Source organism: Temnothorax longispinosus, chromosome 1 (assembly GCF_030848805.1).
Source record: "Temnothorax longispinosus isolate EJ_2023e chromosome 1, Tlon_JGU_v1, whole genome shotgun sequence".
In the NCBI taxonomy this organism is placed as follows: domain Eukaryota; kingdom Metazoa; phylum Arthropoda; class Insecta; order Hymenoptera; family Formicidae; genus Temnothorax; species Temnothorax longispinosus.
The window spans coordinates 16,693,648-16,713,809 of NC_092358.1; the positions used below are offsets into that span (position 1 = coordinate 16,693,648).

General features: G+C 42.0%; 1 protein-coding gene across 1 annotated transcript; it reads right to left on the minus strand.

Annotated features, from left to right (window-relative positions):
- Window positions 1-6,287: 6,287 nt before the first annotated feature.
- LOC139811055 (uncharacterized) lies at window positions 6,288-11,573 on the minus strand. The gene is made up of 2 exons (XM_071775125.1): window positions 10,319-11,573; window positions 6,288-10,072 (listed from the first exon to the last, which is right to left on the minus strand). The coding sequence occupies exons 1-2, from the start codon at window positions 11,571-11,573 to the stop codon at window positions 6,288-6,290; spliced, it is 5,040 nt and encodes a 1,679-aa protein (XP_071631226.1).
- Window positions 11,574-20,162: the final 8,589 nt, after the last annotated feature.

The window sequence follows — 20,162 nt, forward strand, 5'->3', positions numbered from 1 at the left end:
GTCCCAGGTACGATTCATTCCAGTTCACGGAAGTTGTTCTTATCTGCAACACTCTCTTAGTTTCGCGCTCTATCTGAGTGGTTCCGGCATAATCGCGTTCCGCGGAATCTCCAGCCGAGCATGAAACAACTATTAATGGCATGTTCCGAGAAATCGCGTGTTACGTCTGAAACTGTCCAAACTTTTTTAACGCACAAGGCCGGACAAAGTAAATCGGGAATACTCTATCTAACCGTCGAATGACTTTGGTAACAGGTCTCCATTGTGGGACTGCTTTCGCAATCCAGCAAGGGTTGCAATCCACATGCAATCCACATGTGGTTATTAAACATACAGGACCGTTTCACCAAGTGAGTGGAGATGAGGGCGCCACGATAACGAATATCCTTTGCAGTCTCACCGAGGCCGTTGTACTCCGACATGGATAATCTTAAAGAAATCTTGTCGGACAACAGCACTCAGCTAAAAGCCGCGAAATTAATCGATATACCTAAATACTTTGAGACCTCAGAATCCAATACCGATTCACGCCGGTATACGCTCTCCAGTGTAACCCGGTTAAACAAACCATTTAGATTATGATCTCTCAATACGAAGACATCGCAAATGAGACAAGCACTTTGCGGAATTAAAATTCGCATTTAATACTCATTGCACGACATAATGGGTTACATATCTATGTATTTAAATTATGGACGGAAACTTTGCCGATCTATTGAACCAGCTAGACAAGTCTACATGCTAACCGAACTACGCCGAAAGCTCGAAAACGCATATGAATTAGTATGCATAAAGGCATGAGCCTTTCATATTGCCAGGAATGCCACTACAATATACGTTACTGGGATTGGAGACCAAAGATCGATGACCAAGTTTGGAGACATGATCATCCGCTTTCCGGTAAAGAAGCAGCTTTTAATACTAAATTGGCCTCGAAATTTATCGGCCCGCGTTTAAGATCCAATTCAAATAATCTCACTGATGATCACAAACCTGAGGAGTCGGCATGTTCATAAAAAAGACTTAAAAAGCGCCCGTACCGATCAGCAGCCTGACATGAACGATCGATGTCGACGTCATTGCGCCGTAAATAATTTACAATTCAGTCAAGGAATAACAATGCATCAACAAAGCAGTAACCATGCGGGACGAACTCTACCGTCACCTGCTTTCAAGTTCGTTACTAGTGATCATTTGAGTCAACCTGCGACACCGAAAATCTGCCGCGTGACGACGGAAAGTTACCGTTCTCGCTATTGACGAACGTTGAGCATGGTATTTTTGAACCAGAGCAGACTCACCACCGCTAGTCGCTCCAACCGCTCCGCTAAAATCGGAGAAACCGAAATCGGTGTCGAAGATAGGCATGATCATAAAACGATCAGACGCGGCTAACTGGCAGAAGCAAGCGTGTCTACTCACACCATCACCGTCTGAAGAAGATGACCAATTCATCAAAGCAAGAAAGACCGATCCTAAAATCAGATAGGGTAATGAAGCCACTACCGCCGCTACCAATTGAGCTTGGGACGATTGTCGATGTCCCATATTTTGCGGCTCATGTATCTAGCCAGTAGAAGAAGTGCGAGCAATATGGAATACCCAAAACTTTTTTTTAAGATAACTCGACAACTGTTAAAGATAACTGAACTCAGTTTTCTTTGAGTTGTAATGCTAAGTATTTATTATACCTGTGTGTGTAAAACTTTTCTTTATAATATGTTTACGTCTTTTAACAATCACCTTTTCTTTCGCATCCTGATAGAAAGAAATAATAGGGTATATACAATACATTACTTATAAAAAGTAACGGGTAATATAGACTATTCCACATTACTCGACATCGCCATTTTTATCTTATTATCGTATGGAAATGTACGCTGGAGTCCTTAGAAGTAAGAGACTGGACGATTGTGGTCCAACTTTTGATTGGCTTGATACGCAATGGCGGCACCAATCAGTGATGAAATGCAGTAACGTGTGTAAAAGAAAAGTACAAACACATTCAAACTATTACTACTACACCTGTAGTACAAGTGTGATAGAAGGTGTGTATATACATATTTTGTATTAAACTGAACATTGGCCAGACTTTTACTTCTAGGGATTCTAATGTATACTATATGACACTTGCTAAATAGACTACATTAAAATTTTATCTTACAAGTTTTGCATGTAACAAAAAGCGACTAAGAATCTGTGAAGTTAGTAGATTGACTGTAAAATTATATACTTACCTTACGTAAGTAGCGATACACAGAAAATCTTAAATTGTATGCAGTACTACACGATATCTCGTACTATGCTGCCGTTTTGTACGTTTGATTAAGGATCCAACAGCTAATAATTTTACTGCTGCCGCTAGATTGCAACACTTAATAGGTTAGATATTGGTTACTTTCCAGCATTGCACACAGGCGACACTGTGTAACACAGTGTGTATGATTCAGTGCTTTCCGCTGTGTTCGACTGTGTCGTTGTTTTGTGTGTCTCTTGTGAAAAAGTTATGTAAGTGACAAAGTGACTGCCCTGCACTCTGTCGGTGAAGTAAAAAAACTAATCGTTTCAACTATAAGTCGACACTATGTAACATTATGTCATACAATGTATGACTGTGTTACGTTGCTGGAAAGCACCCATTGTGGTATTCCATATTACCCAATTATTTCGTATTATCCGCACTTCTTCTATAAGGCTCGCGTCGGGGATAAACGTTGGCACATCCGTTTCAATAATAGCCGGTTCTGTACGTGCCAAAAGATGTAAAATATGCTTTTAAGTTCGAGCATTGCCGACCGGGAGAAAACGGGTGATATAACGATGCACATCGAAAATGCGTAGTTCCCGGCGACCATTAGCTGGAGGTCGCCTGGTTGAACGCTGGACGAGAAAAGGCGATACACTCCTTGAAAAGCCTCGAAAGGCTGAATAAACGCCGGTCCCGTTTAAAACGCCGGCTTTGTAAACGATCAAGCGCCGCCGAGCGATGTCGCGGCGCCGGAGACCATAATTCTGTACTGTTACGACTGCGCGCTCTGACATTCACAAAGAATCAAGGGAGAGTGGAGCGGATAGTGTTCTTTATTCTGATTGATTCCGCCATTTTCAGGTCAACTTATAAGAACAGCATACTGTAAGCATGTGGAGGGGATGTATTGGCAACGCATACCAAAGCGAAGATCATGTCCGTGTACGCTCTACAGTATCTGAAAATAGCGGCCTTTTGGTGAATTTGCTCCACTCTCCCTTGATTCTCTCTGCTCGCAGAGGCATTCCTACTCTCCAAAGGGATATTAAAAGGCCATAGTTTTTAAAAGCAATCAGATTTAGTGACAAATCAGTATCTTGAGATCTTATTTTCCACTGAAATCGTATCCCGTATTTACTTAAGAGAGTCGAAAACCCAGCGGTGTAGAGTGTTCTCAGCACTGAGATATAAGTATACTGGAGAGTGCACTGCCATGCTATGCCCGTGGACGGAAAATGATTTAGAGATAAATAGATGATGGATTGGGGGATTTTTGTTTTTCTCTGTTGTACAAGACTTATGCGCATATTAGTGAGAGTCACCTACAGTTGTCTTTGTCATACAAATTCTATGAGAAGATCTGCCTTGATAATTACCTTTCTTGCCTTGCGCCAGTGCACACTCTAATATACTTACATCTCTATAGTTTTCCAGTTCCGCTGAGCGCTCTCGGTAATTGATACGACCCGAACCTATTCCAGATACTAGCTTCGAATCGATAAGAAAATAGGATTAGATTTTCTCTGTTTTTATCGTAGTCTCAGCAATCGACACCGACCGATCCTATCGTGTGACACCGTTGTACGGTGGTGGAGGGTTTGTTATCTCTGGCGAGCGTTTTTGAGGCTATCAAGTGCACTGACCAACCACCCGTCTTACCGCGAATACTAAACGTATTTCGTGCCGCCCTCATGGTTACGAAAAGCATCCGATTACGATCAAGTGAAATACGTCAAAAACAAATGACTATCTTCTACAGAACAATAGATTTTTAACATAATTCGATTAACATAATTGGATTATAATAATGATAGATAAGTGATATCATAAAGCTGGTGCTAGGAAGTCAATGAAGTGTAAAATATTAAAATACGTCTAATAATAATATGGCCAGGGACTGTATACACGCCGAATATCGCGCCTCTCACGCGATACTTTTTCTTATGTATAAATATATTGCGCATAATAAATTATCTATTGTAATTATTGTTAATAACACATACGTGTCTGGAGGTACTCTCGAACTCTGAATCCCGGCGAGCTAGTTCGCGAGAAATAACGTCGTTTTAAAGTTAATCGCCTCTTTCTCTGTGTCTTGCAGTACTATATTGGCAATATTGAATATGAACGTGGAGCTCATGGAAGCGTCAAATATTTGTATGTGCAATTGTATTAAACAAAAATTGGAGTAAAAGATAATTATTTAATAGAAATTTTTCTTTGAGTATGGATTATTCTTACTACCTAACTACTTTTTACTGGTGATATTTTTCCTAGGTCATTGACATTATAATATGGGCATGCCACGTGTATGCTGCGCATACCACGTGAAAATCGGTCCACTTCATAGGTCGGTATTCACAGTTGGATCTTATATTTAAGATTGTCTTAAGTCTGGTCAAAGGCAGTCTTAAAACTCCGTCCAACCAATCAAATGACCGTATAAGCAGCAACTTAAGACATTACTTAAGACGGTCTTGAAATAAGATCTGGCTATGAATACCGGCCATAGAAAAGGATACAGCGCATATACAAACAAATCTTTGGTATATCTCCAGTTGTTACCAACATCGTACTGCAAAACATAGAGGAAGGATAACTTGTTATTCTTTCACTTTATTTTGTTATTTAAGTATATAGATGATATTTTGTTTTGCTGCCCCCTCTTTCCATAAAAGACTACAATTTACTATCGGAATTGAGGCTTAACTTCGTCGATGTCACGGTTGTGGTTGAGCCAAGCGATCTTGCCTTTGGTATTATAAATCTATCTTTTCCGAAATATATTTAAATTTTCACTCTCATTATTCACTCTTTTACAAACAACAAAGGTGTCATTTTTGGAAGAGTGAACATGATTGGGGATTCTACTGTAGCCGGGCGAAAAATAATGATTTTTTAGGAATTTTATTTAAGAAAACTATAAGTGATATTGGATTAATTTTTTTGTGATATAAAGAGGCATTCTTAAAAAAGAAAAAAAATTTTTTTTTTCAATTTTATTAATTTTTATTGTGCTGGCGTACAATTTTGTGGCACAATGTCGGTAGCGCAACGATTATCGGTGTGCAAAGTAGCAACGAGCTGAGTTATCTGAAAGCAAAAAACAAAAATTTTCCTTAAAGCTTAAACAATTACGCGGGGATTATACCTATTTGCAAATAAAAATATGAAAAATTGAAGAAGTTACAACAATCGTAAGAAAAGTGAAATTTTTTTTATCAAAAAATCAATCTTCTATTGTTGATAAAAATGTTATAAATAAACAATAAAATGTAGCGGTAAGTATAATCCTTGGAGAAAATTGTAAGGAATCGAATCGTGCGTGGCGAAAGTTATTTGATTGATTACTTTTTGAGTTATGCACACCAAGTTGGAAAAAGTAGTTTTGAGAAAAACGCGTGTTCGCGAAATCGCTGATTAATCCCGGCGATGGAAGCGGGATGAGAAGGACGCGCGTGGAAGGTGTTAACTGAAATATGCACTTTATTTTTTGTGTAACTCAGACCACAGTCCGAGCCGTCTTTAATATATCGAAATTGTTACAATCTGACCTGAGAATCGATGAGCGGTGTATAAATGAGACGTCTGTGTATGATCGTTGAAGACGAGCGACAATTATATGAATTGCCCTCCTTGTGTGGTGAGTCGCCCGTGAGCCGGTGAGACACGTGGCGGTCGGCACTCGCGAACGTGTGAGCCTGAGTCGTCGTGTTGAGGCACCAGAGTTAATGAGCGGTCTATATCACAGTTTAAATGAGAAGTCTAAGCAGCGTGGGCACTGCGATGTGCACGATTACCCGAAGTCACTTGTCGAAACGTACAGAATACACGTAACACGACTTGTCACCGCGCGGCCATTAGCACAATTGAATTCGATCGCGAGGAAGACGTTGGCGATGAGCGCGCCCGTGCGGGCGCAAGCTGCCGCGGTGATCGAGCGTCGTTACCCGATCGATGCTGCCATCTGATCGGACGGCGCAGCGGTAACTGAATCTCGAACATTCCGCCCGCCATCAGCAATCTTGTTGATGATTCCTTACTCTTGATCCGTTAGCTGATTGATGGGTAATACGGCAAGCTTGGCGCTTGGCCGAGTAAGCGTCGTGGTGGCCGTCTTGAGGGTAACCACCCTGGTGAGTCCGTCCTTGCCGGGGTGCAAAGCTGTTACTCTGGCGAGTGGCCATTTGCACGGTGGAGATCGTTTGTCGGTGAGCAGCACGATGGACCCCACCTTGATATTGTTGTTGGGATGATGCCACTTCGATATCGCCTGCTGGCGTTGCAGATAATGAGCCGACCATTGTGCCCAAAAATGTTGAACACGCTGCTGGATGAGCTGCCATCGAGATAGTCGTGAGGTTGCTAGGTCAATCAGAGATGGCTCGGGTATGGTAGTGAGTGGACCTCCAATGAGGAAATGACCTGGTGTGAGCGCTGAGACGTCTTCCGGGTCGTCACTCAGCGGTTCTAAAGGCCGCGAGTTGAGAATGGCCTCGATTTGCGTAAGCAACGTCGTGAGTTCTTCCGTCGTGAGTAGAGTCTCCCCGATAGTCCGTCTCAGATGAAACTTGACGGATTTCACCACCGCCTCCCACTTGCCCCCCATGTGTGGAGCGCCTGGTGGGTTGAACTCCCATCTGGTGCGATCCTGTTGTAGAATTTGAGCGATTCGTTGGTGTTCTTGTGAACTCTGGAGGAACATTTTCTTGAGCGCAGCGTCTGCTCCAATGAATGTTGTCCCACAGTCCGAATATATGGTCTGAGCAATTCCCCTTCTCGCTGAGAATCTTCGGAAGGCTGCGATGAATCCTTCTGATGAGTAGTCACTGACTACTTCGAGGTGAATTGCGGAGGTGGAGAAGCAGACGAACACACAGATCCATCCTTTGTATGATTTCGCACCTCGTCCTTTCCATGTTTTGATGGTGAGCGGTCCGGCATAGTCAACTCCGGTGTGGGTAAACGGACGTGACGGCGTAACTCGAGAGAGAGGTAGTTGGCCCATCAGTTGATGAGCACGGATCCCCCTCTGCCGAGCACACACGACACACCGCAAAATATGAGACTTCACCGGAGCCCGTCCGCCGATGATCCAGTAACTTTGTCTGACATGAGCCAATGTCAGCTGTGTTCCTCCATGCAGGGTACGCAGATGGGCGTGTGAAATGATCAAGGTTGAGAGCCGGGAGTGGCGAGGCAAAATCGCCTGATGTTTACTGTCTTGAGCTAGTGCTGAGTGGGTGAGGCGGCCGCCAACTCGGATGATCCCTTGAGCGTCTATATACGCAGTCAATCGACTGAATGCGTGAGCCGTTGGTAGTTTCGAGTTGGCCGTGAGCATTTTGATCTCGTGCGTGAAGTATGCCGCTTGAGTAGCCTTAATCCAGAAGCATCTGGCCTCCTCCAAAGCTGAGTGCAAGTCGAGTGGCCTGCGTCGGCGCTTTCCCAGAAGCGATATGAATCTGAAACAAAGAGCTGTTATTTTCAATAACTTGTTGAGAGTTGAGTACCTATATATCAGGTCCCAGTGATAGTCCGGTTGAGATGCGGCCGCATGTAGCGCACTGCCAGGACGAGCCTCATGCGCGCTCAACTCGTCCGAAAGCGCGGGTTGAGATGGCCAAGCTTCAGGGGTGAGTATCCACGGTGGTCCCGTCCACCATAATGAGTGGCTTTGGAGTTGAGCAGTACTTAGTCCTCGTGAGGCGCAGTCGGCTGGGTTGGACGTACCTGGTACGTATTTCCAATGTGCGTTCGCAGTGAGCTCTTGAATTTGAGCGACCCGATTTCTCACGAAATCCTTCCAGCGCGATGCATGAGATTTGATCCACGTGAGTGTCACAACAGAGTCCGTCCACAGGTGAGTTGCTGTGACGTTCAACTTCAAGGTGGCTTGAACGTATTGCATGAGTCTTGAGAGCAGCAGTGCTGCGGTGAGTTCAAGTCTCGGGATGGTGAGCCGCTTGAGCGGTGCTACCTTTGTTTTGGAGCACACCAATGAAATCGTGGCGCCATTTGAGCCGTGGACGGTGATAAATACGACTGCAGCCATTGCCAGTTGAGAAGCATCAGAAAAGCCGTGAAATTCCACTGTCGATGTACTCCATGTGTTATACCACCGAGGTATTGAGATCTTGCGCAAGCTGGTGAGTTCCTTTCTGATGATGAGCCACCGTGATGAGAGCTGGGATGGCAGTGGTTCATCCCATTGGAGCTTGTGAAGCCAAAGCTCCTGCAAGAGCATCTTCGCCTTGATCACGACTGGTGATGCAAAGCCTAGTGGATCGAATATCTGAGCCACTTCAGACAAAACGAGGCGTTTGGTGAGATGATCGGTGTGCGACGAGATCCTTGTTGCGAATGCGAATGCATCTTCTTGAGGAAGCCATCGTAATCCGAGTATCTTGGTTGCGCAATCGTCAAATGTAATTTGAGAGCCCTGGTCTTTCTCTGCTTGAACCGCAGTGAGCACGTCTGGATGAGTCGCGTGCCACTTGGCTAAGGGAAAACCGCCCGCCATGCACAAGTTCTTCAGCTGCAATGCAATTTTGATTAACTGTTGGACAGTGTCAGCGCCTCCAAAGCTGTCGTCGACGTATCGACCTTGAAGGATGGACGGCACTGCAAGAGGAAAATTATGGCCTTCGTCCTTCACCAGTTGCAGCAGCGTTCGTACTGCCAAGAACGGGGCAGCCTTGGTGCCATACGTGACCGTGGTTAGATAATATGCCACTTCATTGAGCAGTTCGTCGAGCCAGAGAATCCGTTGTAAGTTCCAGTCATCTTCATGCACGTTGATCTGTCTATACATCTTGGTGATGTCCGTGGCAACTAGGTGTCGAAATTGTCGAATCCAGAGCAAGACATCGGTGACGTCTAAATGCAACTTGGCTCCCGTGTGCATGATATCATTAAGTGAGCGACCTGATGTGGATGCGCTCGAGCCATTGAATACCACACGTAATTTCGTGGTTGCACTGTCTGGTTTGAGCACTCCGTGATGTGGCAAATAATATTGCGTTTGTTGACTGGAAACGGGTGAAGCTTTCTTCATGTGGTTGAGATCTCGATATTCTGTCATAAATTGATGATATAGACGTCGATAGTTGTCATCTCGGGAGAGTCTCCTTTTTAAGCTTTGCAAACATCGATGTGCAGTGAGGTACGAGTTGCCAAGAGTATCAGGTGATGATTTTAGTGGGAGTCGAACTGTGTATCGACCTGTTGAGTCCCGTGAGACAGTACTCTTGAAATGTTCTTCGCATCGCTGCTCGTCAGGAGTAAGCTCAGGGTGATTGCTCGCAGGCACTTCTTCCTGTGTCCAAAATCTCGACAGTAACTCGTCGAGAGCATCTTCCCTCTCCTGAATCGATGCATGATGCACTGCAGCAGGTGCCGATGATGATGTGTCGACAGGCCCGAGAACGAGCCATCCAAAGATTGAGAGCTGCGCAATTGGCATCAATGTATCCCGTTTGATGATGTTGGGCTTGATGATCTGCCCGTATGAGTCAGCTCCAATGATAATATCCACTGGCCGTGGTGTCAGAAAATCTGGATCAGCCAAGGCTAACTTGGTGAGGTGCGGCCATTCCTGTGGTGCAGCGTTGAATGATGGCAGGATGTTTGTTAACGTCTGCAAAATGTGAGCCTGAATGGTGACGTCTGACCGTGAGCGAGGTGAGCGGAGCTTGAGGAATGCAACTCCTCGAGTTTGCGTGGACTTTCCGCCACCAATTCCGGTGATGAGAATGACAGAATGATGACGAGGTATGTTGAGCTGACGAATGAGCGATTCTGAGACAAAGGTAAGTTCAGAACCTGTATCAATGAGAAGCCGTACGTGCTGAGTATTAACCGATGAGCTGATCTGAGCCAGGGCCGTAGCGAGTAATGTTGAGTGTGATGAGCGGGCCAAGGATGAGTGAGCGACGATTGCACCGTTGTCCTATTGAGGGGCTGCGGCTGAGCTGGTGGTTGGCTTCAAAGATGAGTCGCTATGATGTGCCTCATGCAGCATCGTATGATATCGGTAGGTGCACTTCTTGCACCCCCGTGAGCTCTTGCATGAGCGAACGTTGTGACGGCCGAGGCAGTTGAAGCACAGCCTCCTTGAGATGACCAGCTTCTGTCGATCGCCCGGTGAAAGTTCCCTGAACTTGGGGCACGTCACCACGAAGTGCGTGCCGTTACAGCAGTCGCACGGGTACTCCGTTGAGCCGTCTGATGTAGTGGTGCGTGCCGGTTGAGCTGCCACATGATGAGCCGTCGAGGAGCGCCGCGTTGCTGGAGCAGCCCCTGTCGAGCTTCCTGAGCTGGCCGTTGACTCGATTCTCTCGAGTGCCCTAGCTCGCGTTGTGAGGAACTGTTCGAGTTTCTCAAATCGCGGGTACTCGCGCGCGACGCCCAACGACGTCTCCCACTGCTCTTTGGTTTGGCGATCCAGCTGCCTGGACAACTGGTACACCAAGACGCAGTCGCCCAGATCCTGCGAGACGCCCAAGGATTGTAGGCCTTTGATGCCCTCCTTGAACGTATTGAGCAGCTTGTCCAGTGCCGCGGCGTTCTTTTGCACCGGTGTTGAGCTGGCGAAGAGCTGGTCCAGATATGACTGAATGAGCAGTCGCTTATTCTCGTAGCGATCGACGAGCATTTCCCATGATGGTTTGAGCGAGTCGGCGGTGAGAGGCAATCCGGAAATGAGCTGGGCAGGTGGGCCTTCTAGTGAGAGCCGCAGATAGTGGAGTTTCTCCACGTCTGTGAGCCGTTGGCTGTCATAAATCACTGCCTTGAAGAGATCGCGATATGTAGGCCATGCCTCGTACACGCCCTTGAAGGACGGGATGCTGATGTCCGGCAATCTCTGCTGAGATTGTGCGGGCTGAGCCGCTACCGGAGCCGTCGTCGGAGCGATCTTTTCCGCCAATGCGCCCTTGAGCTTTGCCAGAGCGCGACGAGCCGTCATGCACTCCTCCGCCTCCACGGCGAAGGCGTCGTTGGAGAAATATTCATGATCGATGAGCGCCGCCGGCCATGAGACCTCGAAATAGGCGTGTTCCTTGAGGAACGCCTTGTGCACCTCCTCGAGTTGAATAGAGATCTGTAGAATCTCATCCACAGACGTGTCCTCTACAGACGATGGTAACGTCGCGCCGATTTTCCGCACTGTCGCGATGCGGTTCATTTGAGTCTTCACCTTTAAGGTGAGTTCAGCAGACAAACGCACCGGTGAGGCCTGGCGATCTGAAGTGCGCTTGTCGTCCGGCAGCGCGAGCAATGGCGGCGTCTTGCCGCCCGTCGCGGCTTTGGCGGGATCCGGCATGATGAGACGTCAATGAGCTGCGCCCGATGAGAGACCTGAGAATCGTCGAGACACGTATGAGAAACACTGCAAGAGGCGAGAACGTTCGAGAAACGCGTTAGGACAACACTACGCGAATCGAGAGTCTACAATGTCATATATTGAGCACGCGAAAATGTCTGTTTACACTCGCGGGAGCGCGTGACCATGTTTTCGTAACACTCGCGAGCGCGCGTGAGAATGTCTGTCCTTCACTCGCGAAAGCGCGCGATAATGTCCATGTGGCATATCGTGAAGGGCATGCTCTGTTCACATGATCTGAGTCTGAGTTACACATTTTAATTTCCACGCATCCGGCTCGAAGGACCAAATGTTCGCGAAATCGCTGATTAATCCCGGCGATGGAAGCGGGATGAGAAGGACGCGCGTGGAAGGTGTTAACTGAAATATGCACTTTATTTTTTGTGTAACTCAGACCACAGTCCGAGCCGTCTTTAATATATCGAAATTGTTACAATCTGACCTGAGAATCGATGAGCGGTGTATAAATGAGACGTCTGTGTATGATCGTTGAAGACGAGCGACAATTATATGAATTGCCCTCCTTGTGTGGTGAGTCGCCCGTGAGCCGGTGAGACACGTGGCGGTCGGCACTCGCGAACGTGTGAGCCTGAGTCGTCGTGTTGAGGCACCAGAGTTAATGAGCGGTCTATATCACAGTTTAAATGAGAAGTCTAAGCAGCGTGGGCACTGCGATGTGCACGATTACCCGAAGTCACTTGTCGAAACGTACAGAATACACGTAACACGACTTGTCACCGCGCGGCCATTAGCACAATTGAATTCGATCGCGAGGAAGACGTTGGCGATGAGCGCGCCCGTGCGGGCGCAAGCTGCCGCGGTGATCGAGCGTCGTTACCCGATCGATGCTGCCATCTGATCGGACGGCGCAGCGGTAACTGAATCTCGAACAACGCGTTTAAAGTTTATTTTTTTGCTGTCAGCCAAAAAAGCACGTAGAAATGCATGAGAATTTCAGTATAAAGGTTTTTGAGGTCACTGAATCCAAATTTGATATCAGATTTTTAAAATTCGAAATGGCGGATTTAATATGGCGGGTTAAAAGAGTCGCAGTTGAATAAAGAAATAAAGTTTTTGATGTTTCCACGATACTTACAGTTAAATAATGGTCAATCCGCTATTCCGGGCTCATATAAAATTACTTCTTCTTCCTCGAAAAATTCTTATTTAGCAGTTTTTATCATCTTCTTGGCCGTTCGAGCTTTTTTGGTGCTTTCCAAGGTACGGAGCTCCGCTTTGTTTTGCACACACAATACACACATACATACACACAAAAATATACTTAACACAATTGCAGATTTATACGAAATCCTATTGTTGAGAATCTAAGCAGATAAAGTTAGGTTTACCGTCTAAACTGCGAGGCAGGTACGGATTCTGTACCGCCTGCTGCGTATCGATCCTCCGCGCGCCTCACTAAAAGGAGCTGTTGTTTCGTCAATTTTACGAATTCGACGATAACGCTTTGGGAATATATTCTTGAAACCTTATACTATTTATTTATGCAAAAAAATCGATTTTTTGACCCATTACAGTAGAATCACCCTTTAATTCCACTGAGAAAAATTGGAATTTATTCAAGTTTTTTTTTAGATAACTGATACTCTCTTCCGTTTATTTTCTTTACTATTAATTGTAGATTGAAGGGGATTCTAAAGCAAGGATCGAACCCCAATGGAAAAACCTTCATCTAAACGAAATTATGGAGGGAGCCGTTTGCTGACGGCCGTTTTAACGGTCTGTTTTTTTAGAATTTTTTCAAAGAAAGCGCACGACTAATTGTGACTTAAATTTATATGTGATTATAATTATTTAAACTAATTTAAATACATAGGAAACGTAACGCGTTTAACGGATAATGCCCGCTTGCAGATGCACTATAGTTATAATTGAAAATAACTGACTACAAAATGAAAGAAAGAATAATGATGTATCCCGGCTGAACACGGAGTTTTATTTTAATGTTGGGCGAATTTGCCGCGCTGCTATTCGATCGTGATCGAATAGAGGGGCACTTTTGGGGAGATTTCTTTAACTGTTATTGGTTAGAATTATCTAAACTCCTGAGGCAGCTTAGATTATCCGGTAATGTAAGCAGAGAGATTACAATTGGTAACAAACCTGAGTATTTTCTTCGCGTTATCAACTGGACGTTTTGTCGCCGGCGAAAACTAGATCATTTTCTGCCTTTTGAATTCTGCCGACGTTTTGAAGCCGACAAATCGCGCTTAGAATAATATTTATCATGGTAGGTTTCGGTGAGAAAGTGATTGTGACGTCCGAGTTATCCAGTAACATTCGCCAGTGCAGATAAGTATAGGGTTATAATAAAAGGTTATAAAGATAAAGAGAAAGATAATTAATAAATGAGGGTTATAACTAATAATTCTAAAAGAATTTTGAAAAAAAAATATTTTATTTGCGGGACGTTATTTTTAATTTCGAAAATAATCTCTCACTAGACGCAACTGATACCGGTAATGTAAGTAAAATTTATGAACTAATATTTACGAACTGTCAAAATAAACTGTACATTTTCCTCTACATTTTCTTTCTTATCATCTTAATGCTATTACTGTGTTTGAGAACGTAGAGAATAAATTGTTTTCAAAAAAAGATACTGTAGAATATTAATAAAACAAACGTGAAATTGGCAATGAGTGTATCAACGCGTAATCAGTGCGTAATCAAGAGACACGGTAGTGTCTCGTGCCAAGTACACGCGGAGCGAGACCGACCGTGACTCTTTTACGCGACGCGACGGGTTGCGAGTACCCGAGATGTTGAGATCTCGGTAACGAGTGAACGGATCAAGTTCTAAGTAGGCTTGATCGATAGCTTGGGGTCCAATTAGGGGGGGGGGGGGTTTTCTCATAATATTCCGCTACGTGCCCTACGAGCGGAGATATTGCGACGCAAAGTCAAAATGTGAAAAATTTTATTTTAAGATACTTCTCCTAACGCCGACGTCTCAATATTATTATGATTATTAGAGAAATGTCACTTTCACTTTTTCGACGCTGGCGGCGCAGGTATCGCCAGTTTCGATATCGCGCGCGTATTTCGAAATTAGGTCGATAGACTTATCGGTCAGGAAGAAGATTTCTATTTAGGTAAATTAGGTATATATATAATATATATTGAGTCAATTGCTTCATGTTTATCTGGAGAGATTTCGTATTCTTATTACATCGTATTACCACCGCTGCCGGAAAGGAAGGTTCTCTACGCTTAGCAGAAAGTGCCGCTAGGGAATTTTTAAGTCAATTCTTATGAATCAAGCTTGAATTCGATGTCTAGGTATCCCAGGTTGCCGATGACGAGGTCCAGATAGTGCGCTTTATAGTTTTCGGTGTCCAGGTGTAATAATACGTTGAATTCGATGTCTACGTGTCCCAGGTTGCCGATGACGAGGTCCACATAGTGCGCTCCGTAGTTTTCGGTGTCTGCGTGTATTAATACCTTGAATTCGATGTCCACGTGTCCCAGGTTGCCGATGACGGGATCCAGATAGTGCGCTTCATAGTTTTCGATGTCCAGGTGTAATCGTACGTTGAATTCGATGTCTAGGTGTTCCAGGTTGCCGATGACGAGGTCCACATAGTGCGCTTCGTAGTTTTCGGTGTCCAGGTGTAATAATACGTTGAATGCGATGTCTAGGTGTCCCAGGTTGCCGATGACGATGTCTAGATAGTGAGCTCCGTAGTTTTCGGTGTCTACGTGTATTAATACTTTGAATTTGATGTCTAGGTGTCCCAGGTTGCCGATGACGAGGTCCACATAGTGCGCTCCGTAGTTTTTGGTGTCTACGTGTATTAATACCTTGAAATTGTTGTCTAGGTGTCCCAGGTTGCTGATGACGAGGTCCAGATAGCGCGCTCCGTAGTTTTCGGTGTCTAGGTGTAATAATACCTCGAATTCGATGTTTACGTGTTCCAGGTTGCCGATGACGAGGTTCACATAGTGCGCTTTGTAGTTTTTGGTGTTTAGGTGTATTAATAACTTTAAATCTGAATGCAAGGACACGTAGATATCGAATTCGAGGTATTAATACACGTAGACAATGAAAACTACGGAGCGCATTATGTGGACCTTGTTATCGGCAACGTGAGACACCTAGACATCGAATTCAACGTATTATTACACCTGAACATTGAAAACTATGGAGCGCACTATCTGGAACCCGTCATCGGCAACCTGGAACACGTGGACATCGAATTCAAGGTATTAATACACCTGGACACCGAAAAGTATGGAGCGCACTATGTGGATTTCGTTATCGACAACCTGGGACACCTAGACATCGAATTCAAGCTTGATTCATAAGAATCGATTTAAGAATTCCCTAGCGGCAGAATTAAAATTATGTCATGACATAATAAAAATTCGCTGAACTAAAATTATGTCTAGACATAATAAAAATTGGACGAATAATAGTAACCTTTCGAAAGTAGAGGTTTTAAGCTTGAAATTTAAATTTTATTCATTTTTAACAAAGTTACAGCTGCTCGAATTTTGCCTATTTTTAAAGATAAATTTAGTGTTTCTTCAATTTTTGTGAGAAATGTATAATTTACTTTTACTTAAATATTATTAATTTTTATGTATTTGTTGTTATTGCTAATTTCGTGAATAATTAAAAAATAAAAAATAAAAATGTTTTGCAGATCCTTGCTTTTTCTTCTTCTCCAGTCTGTTTTCATCCACTCCTGGACATAGGTCTCTTCCATTTCCTTCCATGTCTTTCTCTCCTGTGCTGTCTGCATCCACCTCTTTCCTGCGTGGCGTTGGATGTCATCTCGCCATCTCGTTTGTGGTCGGCCAATGCTTCTTTTGGACTCTCTTGGTCTCCATTGCATCAGGACCTTGGTCCATTTGGTGTTGCTTCTCGCAACATGTCCCGCCCATTGCCACTTTTGTCTACTTGCTCGTTCAACCACGTCGGCAACTCCTGTTCTTTTCCTTATCTCTTCCCGGGAAAAAATGATTAGATATAATCATATATAATTATATCTGGTATATATATAATTATATATAATTATATATGTTTTTATGTGGGGTCATATCTAATTATACATGGCCACATGTGCAATCAGTGGTCCCACATACAACCAGATATAGCACCATATCTACTTGTATATAAATGTATATAATTTTATGTGAAGCCAGATATAATGATATGTGAGTAGTGCACTCTACATATAACTAGATATAGTATTATATACAACTATATATGCAGTCATATATAGCCAGATATATTAATGTGACTAATCTGGCGTTATATACAACCAGATATAGCACCATATCTAATCGTATATAAATGTATGTGAAGCTAGATATGATGATATATGAGTACTGCACCCGACATATAACTAGATATAGTATTATATACAACTATATATGCAGTCATATATAGCCAGATATATTAATGTGACTAATCTGGCGCTATATACAACCAGATATAGCACCATATCTAATTGTATATAAATGTATGTGAAGCTAGATATGATGATATATGAGTACTGCACCCGACATATAACTAGATATAGTATTATATACAACTATATATGCAGTCATATATAGCCAGATATATTAATGTGACTAATCTTGTCCTATGTACAACCAGATATAGCACCATATCTAATCGTATATAAATGTATGTGAAGCCAGATATAATGATATATGAGTAGTGCACCCTACATATAACTAGATATAGCATTATATACAACTATATATGAAGTCATATATAGCCAGATATATTAATGTTACTAATCTTGTCCTATGTATAACCAGATATAGCACTATATCTGTATAGATATAGATTCGCAAGTCATCATATATGCTGCAGATATTTATAATCCTAAATTTAAACATTTATTGTAATCGTTTTTATATATTACAAATATTAAATTCAAAAATTTGTTACATAATATTATATAATTCAGTAATATTATAAAATAATACTGCAGGTAATGTGTGCGTATGGAACTTGGCAAACTTCCAGCGTAATATTTAACAATTAATATTATTAGTAAAATTCATAATTATATATACTAATAACCATGGGTATATAGTGTTTTATAAAGAATATAATTTATTTTCATGTATTTTGGCTTTATTCAGCTAATGCATATATTGTACAGTAAAAACTTATGATTATATATAATTATGTTTACCAAATTTTTCTAAATAAATTTGGTCTTTTGCATATGTATTCACCGACTTTTAAAACTTGAATTATTGATTTGATGCTTTCCAATTTGATTAAGAGAAATTTGTTATTTTTCTGTGCGGGTATGATATGCTTCACTTTTGCTTTCGTTTTGTTTTGATAAAACATTTTTGTACATTTAACAGAAAAGCACTGAATTATGAAGCACAATTTATTTTGAATTTTAAAGAAAAATCGGATCTCGCCATAAATACAAGAGTTATTAAGCATCTTTATTTGTACTGTGTAACTATTTGTTTTAGTGATTTTATATGAGTTTGAAGTATAAATTTCTCCATTAATTTTCGCTCGAGTGTATACTTTTACATCATCCATTGAGTGTAGACCTTCAGATAATAATAATTGACGTTCAACGTCATTCAATTTAACAGTTACATTTTTACCTAAAAACTGATATTTTTTTAATTCATGATCTTCTACAGTGGTATCATGTTCATCAGTCACACGGTTCTTCAATATTTGAACACCTTGGGCAATAGTTAAAATATTAACAATTTCTTGACCCATGTGTTTACTACCGTGGACGCAATTGGCTATAAATCCATTATAATTTTCGAACGGAAAAGCTGACGTAGCCCATAAAGGACCCCATCGTTTAACCGACAGTACAAGATGTGCAAGCTGATGAGCATTGTACGTTAAGTCTCTGTCACTGTAAAGCGTCGGTATTCCTTTTCTAAATAATTTTATTAATTCGTCCGCTTGTTGAAGATCAATTATTGTGATACGTTCTTGTAGCAAGGTATATAGAGCAATGACTATAAGCTTCCAATGTTGGAAATATTTATCCGGTAAATAATTAACCAATGCTGGAAGAGAATAAAATAAAATCCAGTTATAATATTCTGATGCTTTGTAAAATTGAAAGTCAGATATTGGTCTTGGTAATCGACTAAATGACTGAAGAGGTCGAATATTAACCAAAAAAGTATCAATTTCTTTAGTGAATTGTTTAATATTCCAAGGGCCGCTTCTCTTTAGCCATATAGTAATAAAGTGTTTTACTACTCCAAGAAGTACCGAATGCATAAACTCTGGTAAAACACATGTTCCAAGGTCAACGAGAGGCAGACAGGAAATTACAGAATATCTCTTTACACCTTTGATGTGGATTTTGTTTGACTTAAGTACTCGTTCCTGCTTGCTGTTCCATTCTTGCTCCAGTTCTTAATGTTACGTTGTCCTTCAAAGGCTATATACGACAGCTTTTTTTCTTACTACGCGTTGACATTGTTCAGTTCTTATTTCACACATATTACAACCGTAATAACCATTAAAATTTAAAATATTTTGAATTTGGGCTCTAGCTGGAGCATCAGCAATGATCAAAGGAGCAACAATTCTAGATGTAATATTTTCTCCTGTTGTGTGATCAACCCAATGAATGCCATCTTCAAAATATTTTTTTAATTTTAAACAGAACGGCCGAAGGAAAGTATTCATCGATGGTTTACAATCATCATACCATAAACCTACAGTTACTATGAATGATTCCCTAAGATGCTCTGGGAGTTCTGCAATGGTAAACATCAACGGCCAACAATGGCTTTTTGCACTTTTTACCAAAGATAGCCCGTCTGTATTTAATATTAATGTTAAATCATATTTATGGCTGTTATCGCGAGAATTCACCCGAATATATTCAGATCCATCAGTTATGTCAGATATGATATTTTCATCACGTAATAAAGTAGGTGCAGATTTTAATTTGGTGGCAAGATTTCTGTTTTCGAACATATACTTCACTTGGTCATGAATGTCGAATTCGAAAAAAAATGAAATATCATTTTTGTTAGCATTGCATGAGGAACATTTAAAATTTTTATCGTTAATACAACCGATGTAATGTAAACATTTTTTACAATAAAAATGTTTATTAACATTACATGGAGGCGCAATATTCTTAACGTATTGAAAAAGTTTAAACACTGTCCTTGGCATTTGGTTGTCTCTAGGAAGCATATTACATACTATTCTTAACATCTCTTTCAAGGCAGCTTTTGTAAGTTTATGATTAACATAAAAATTCATTAGCTCGAGAACACCTTGGTCAACTGACATTGTGTTATTTTTGTATAACATATGATCAAACTTACTGTCATCATTATCATCATTACTATAATAATCATTCGATTCAATACCACTTGCATCATTATTGTTTATATTATTGCTACAATTAGAACTTAATTCACAGTTTTCGTCAAAATCACCGTTACTATATATATTTATACTTTCATTACCACTCGAATCACTTGATAAACTACTGATATCATAAAAAGATTTTACATTATCATCTC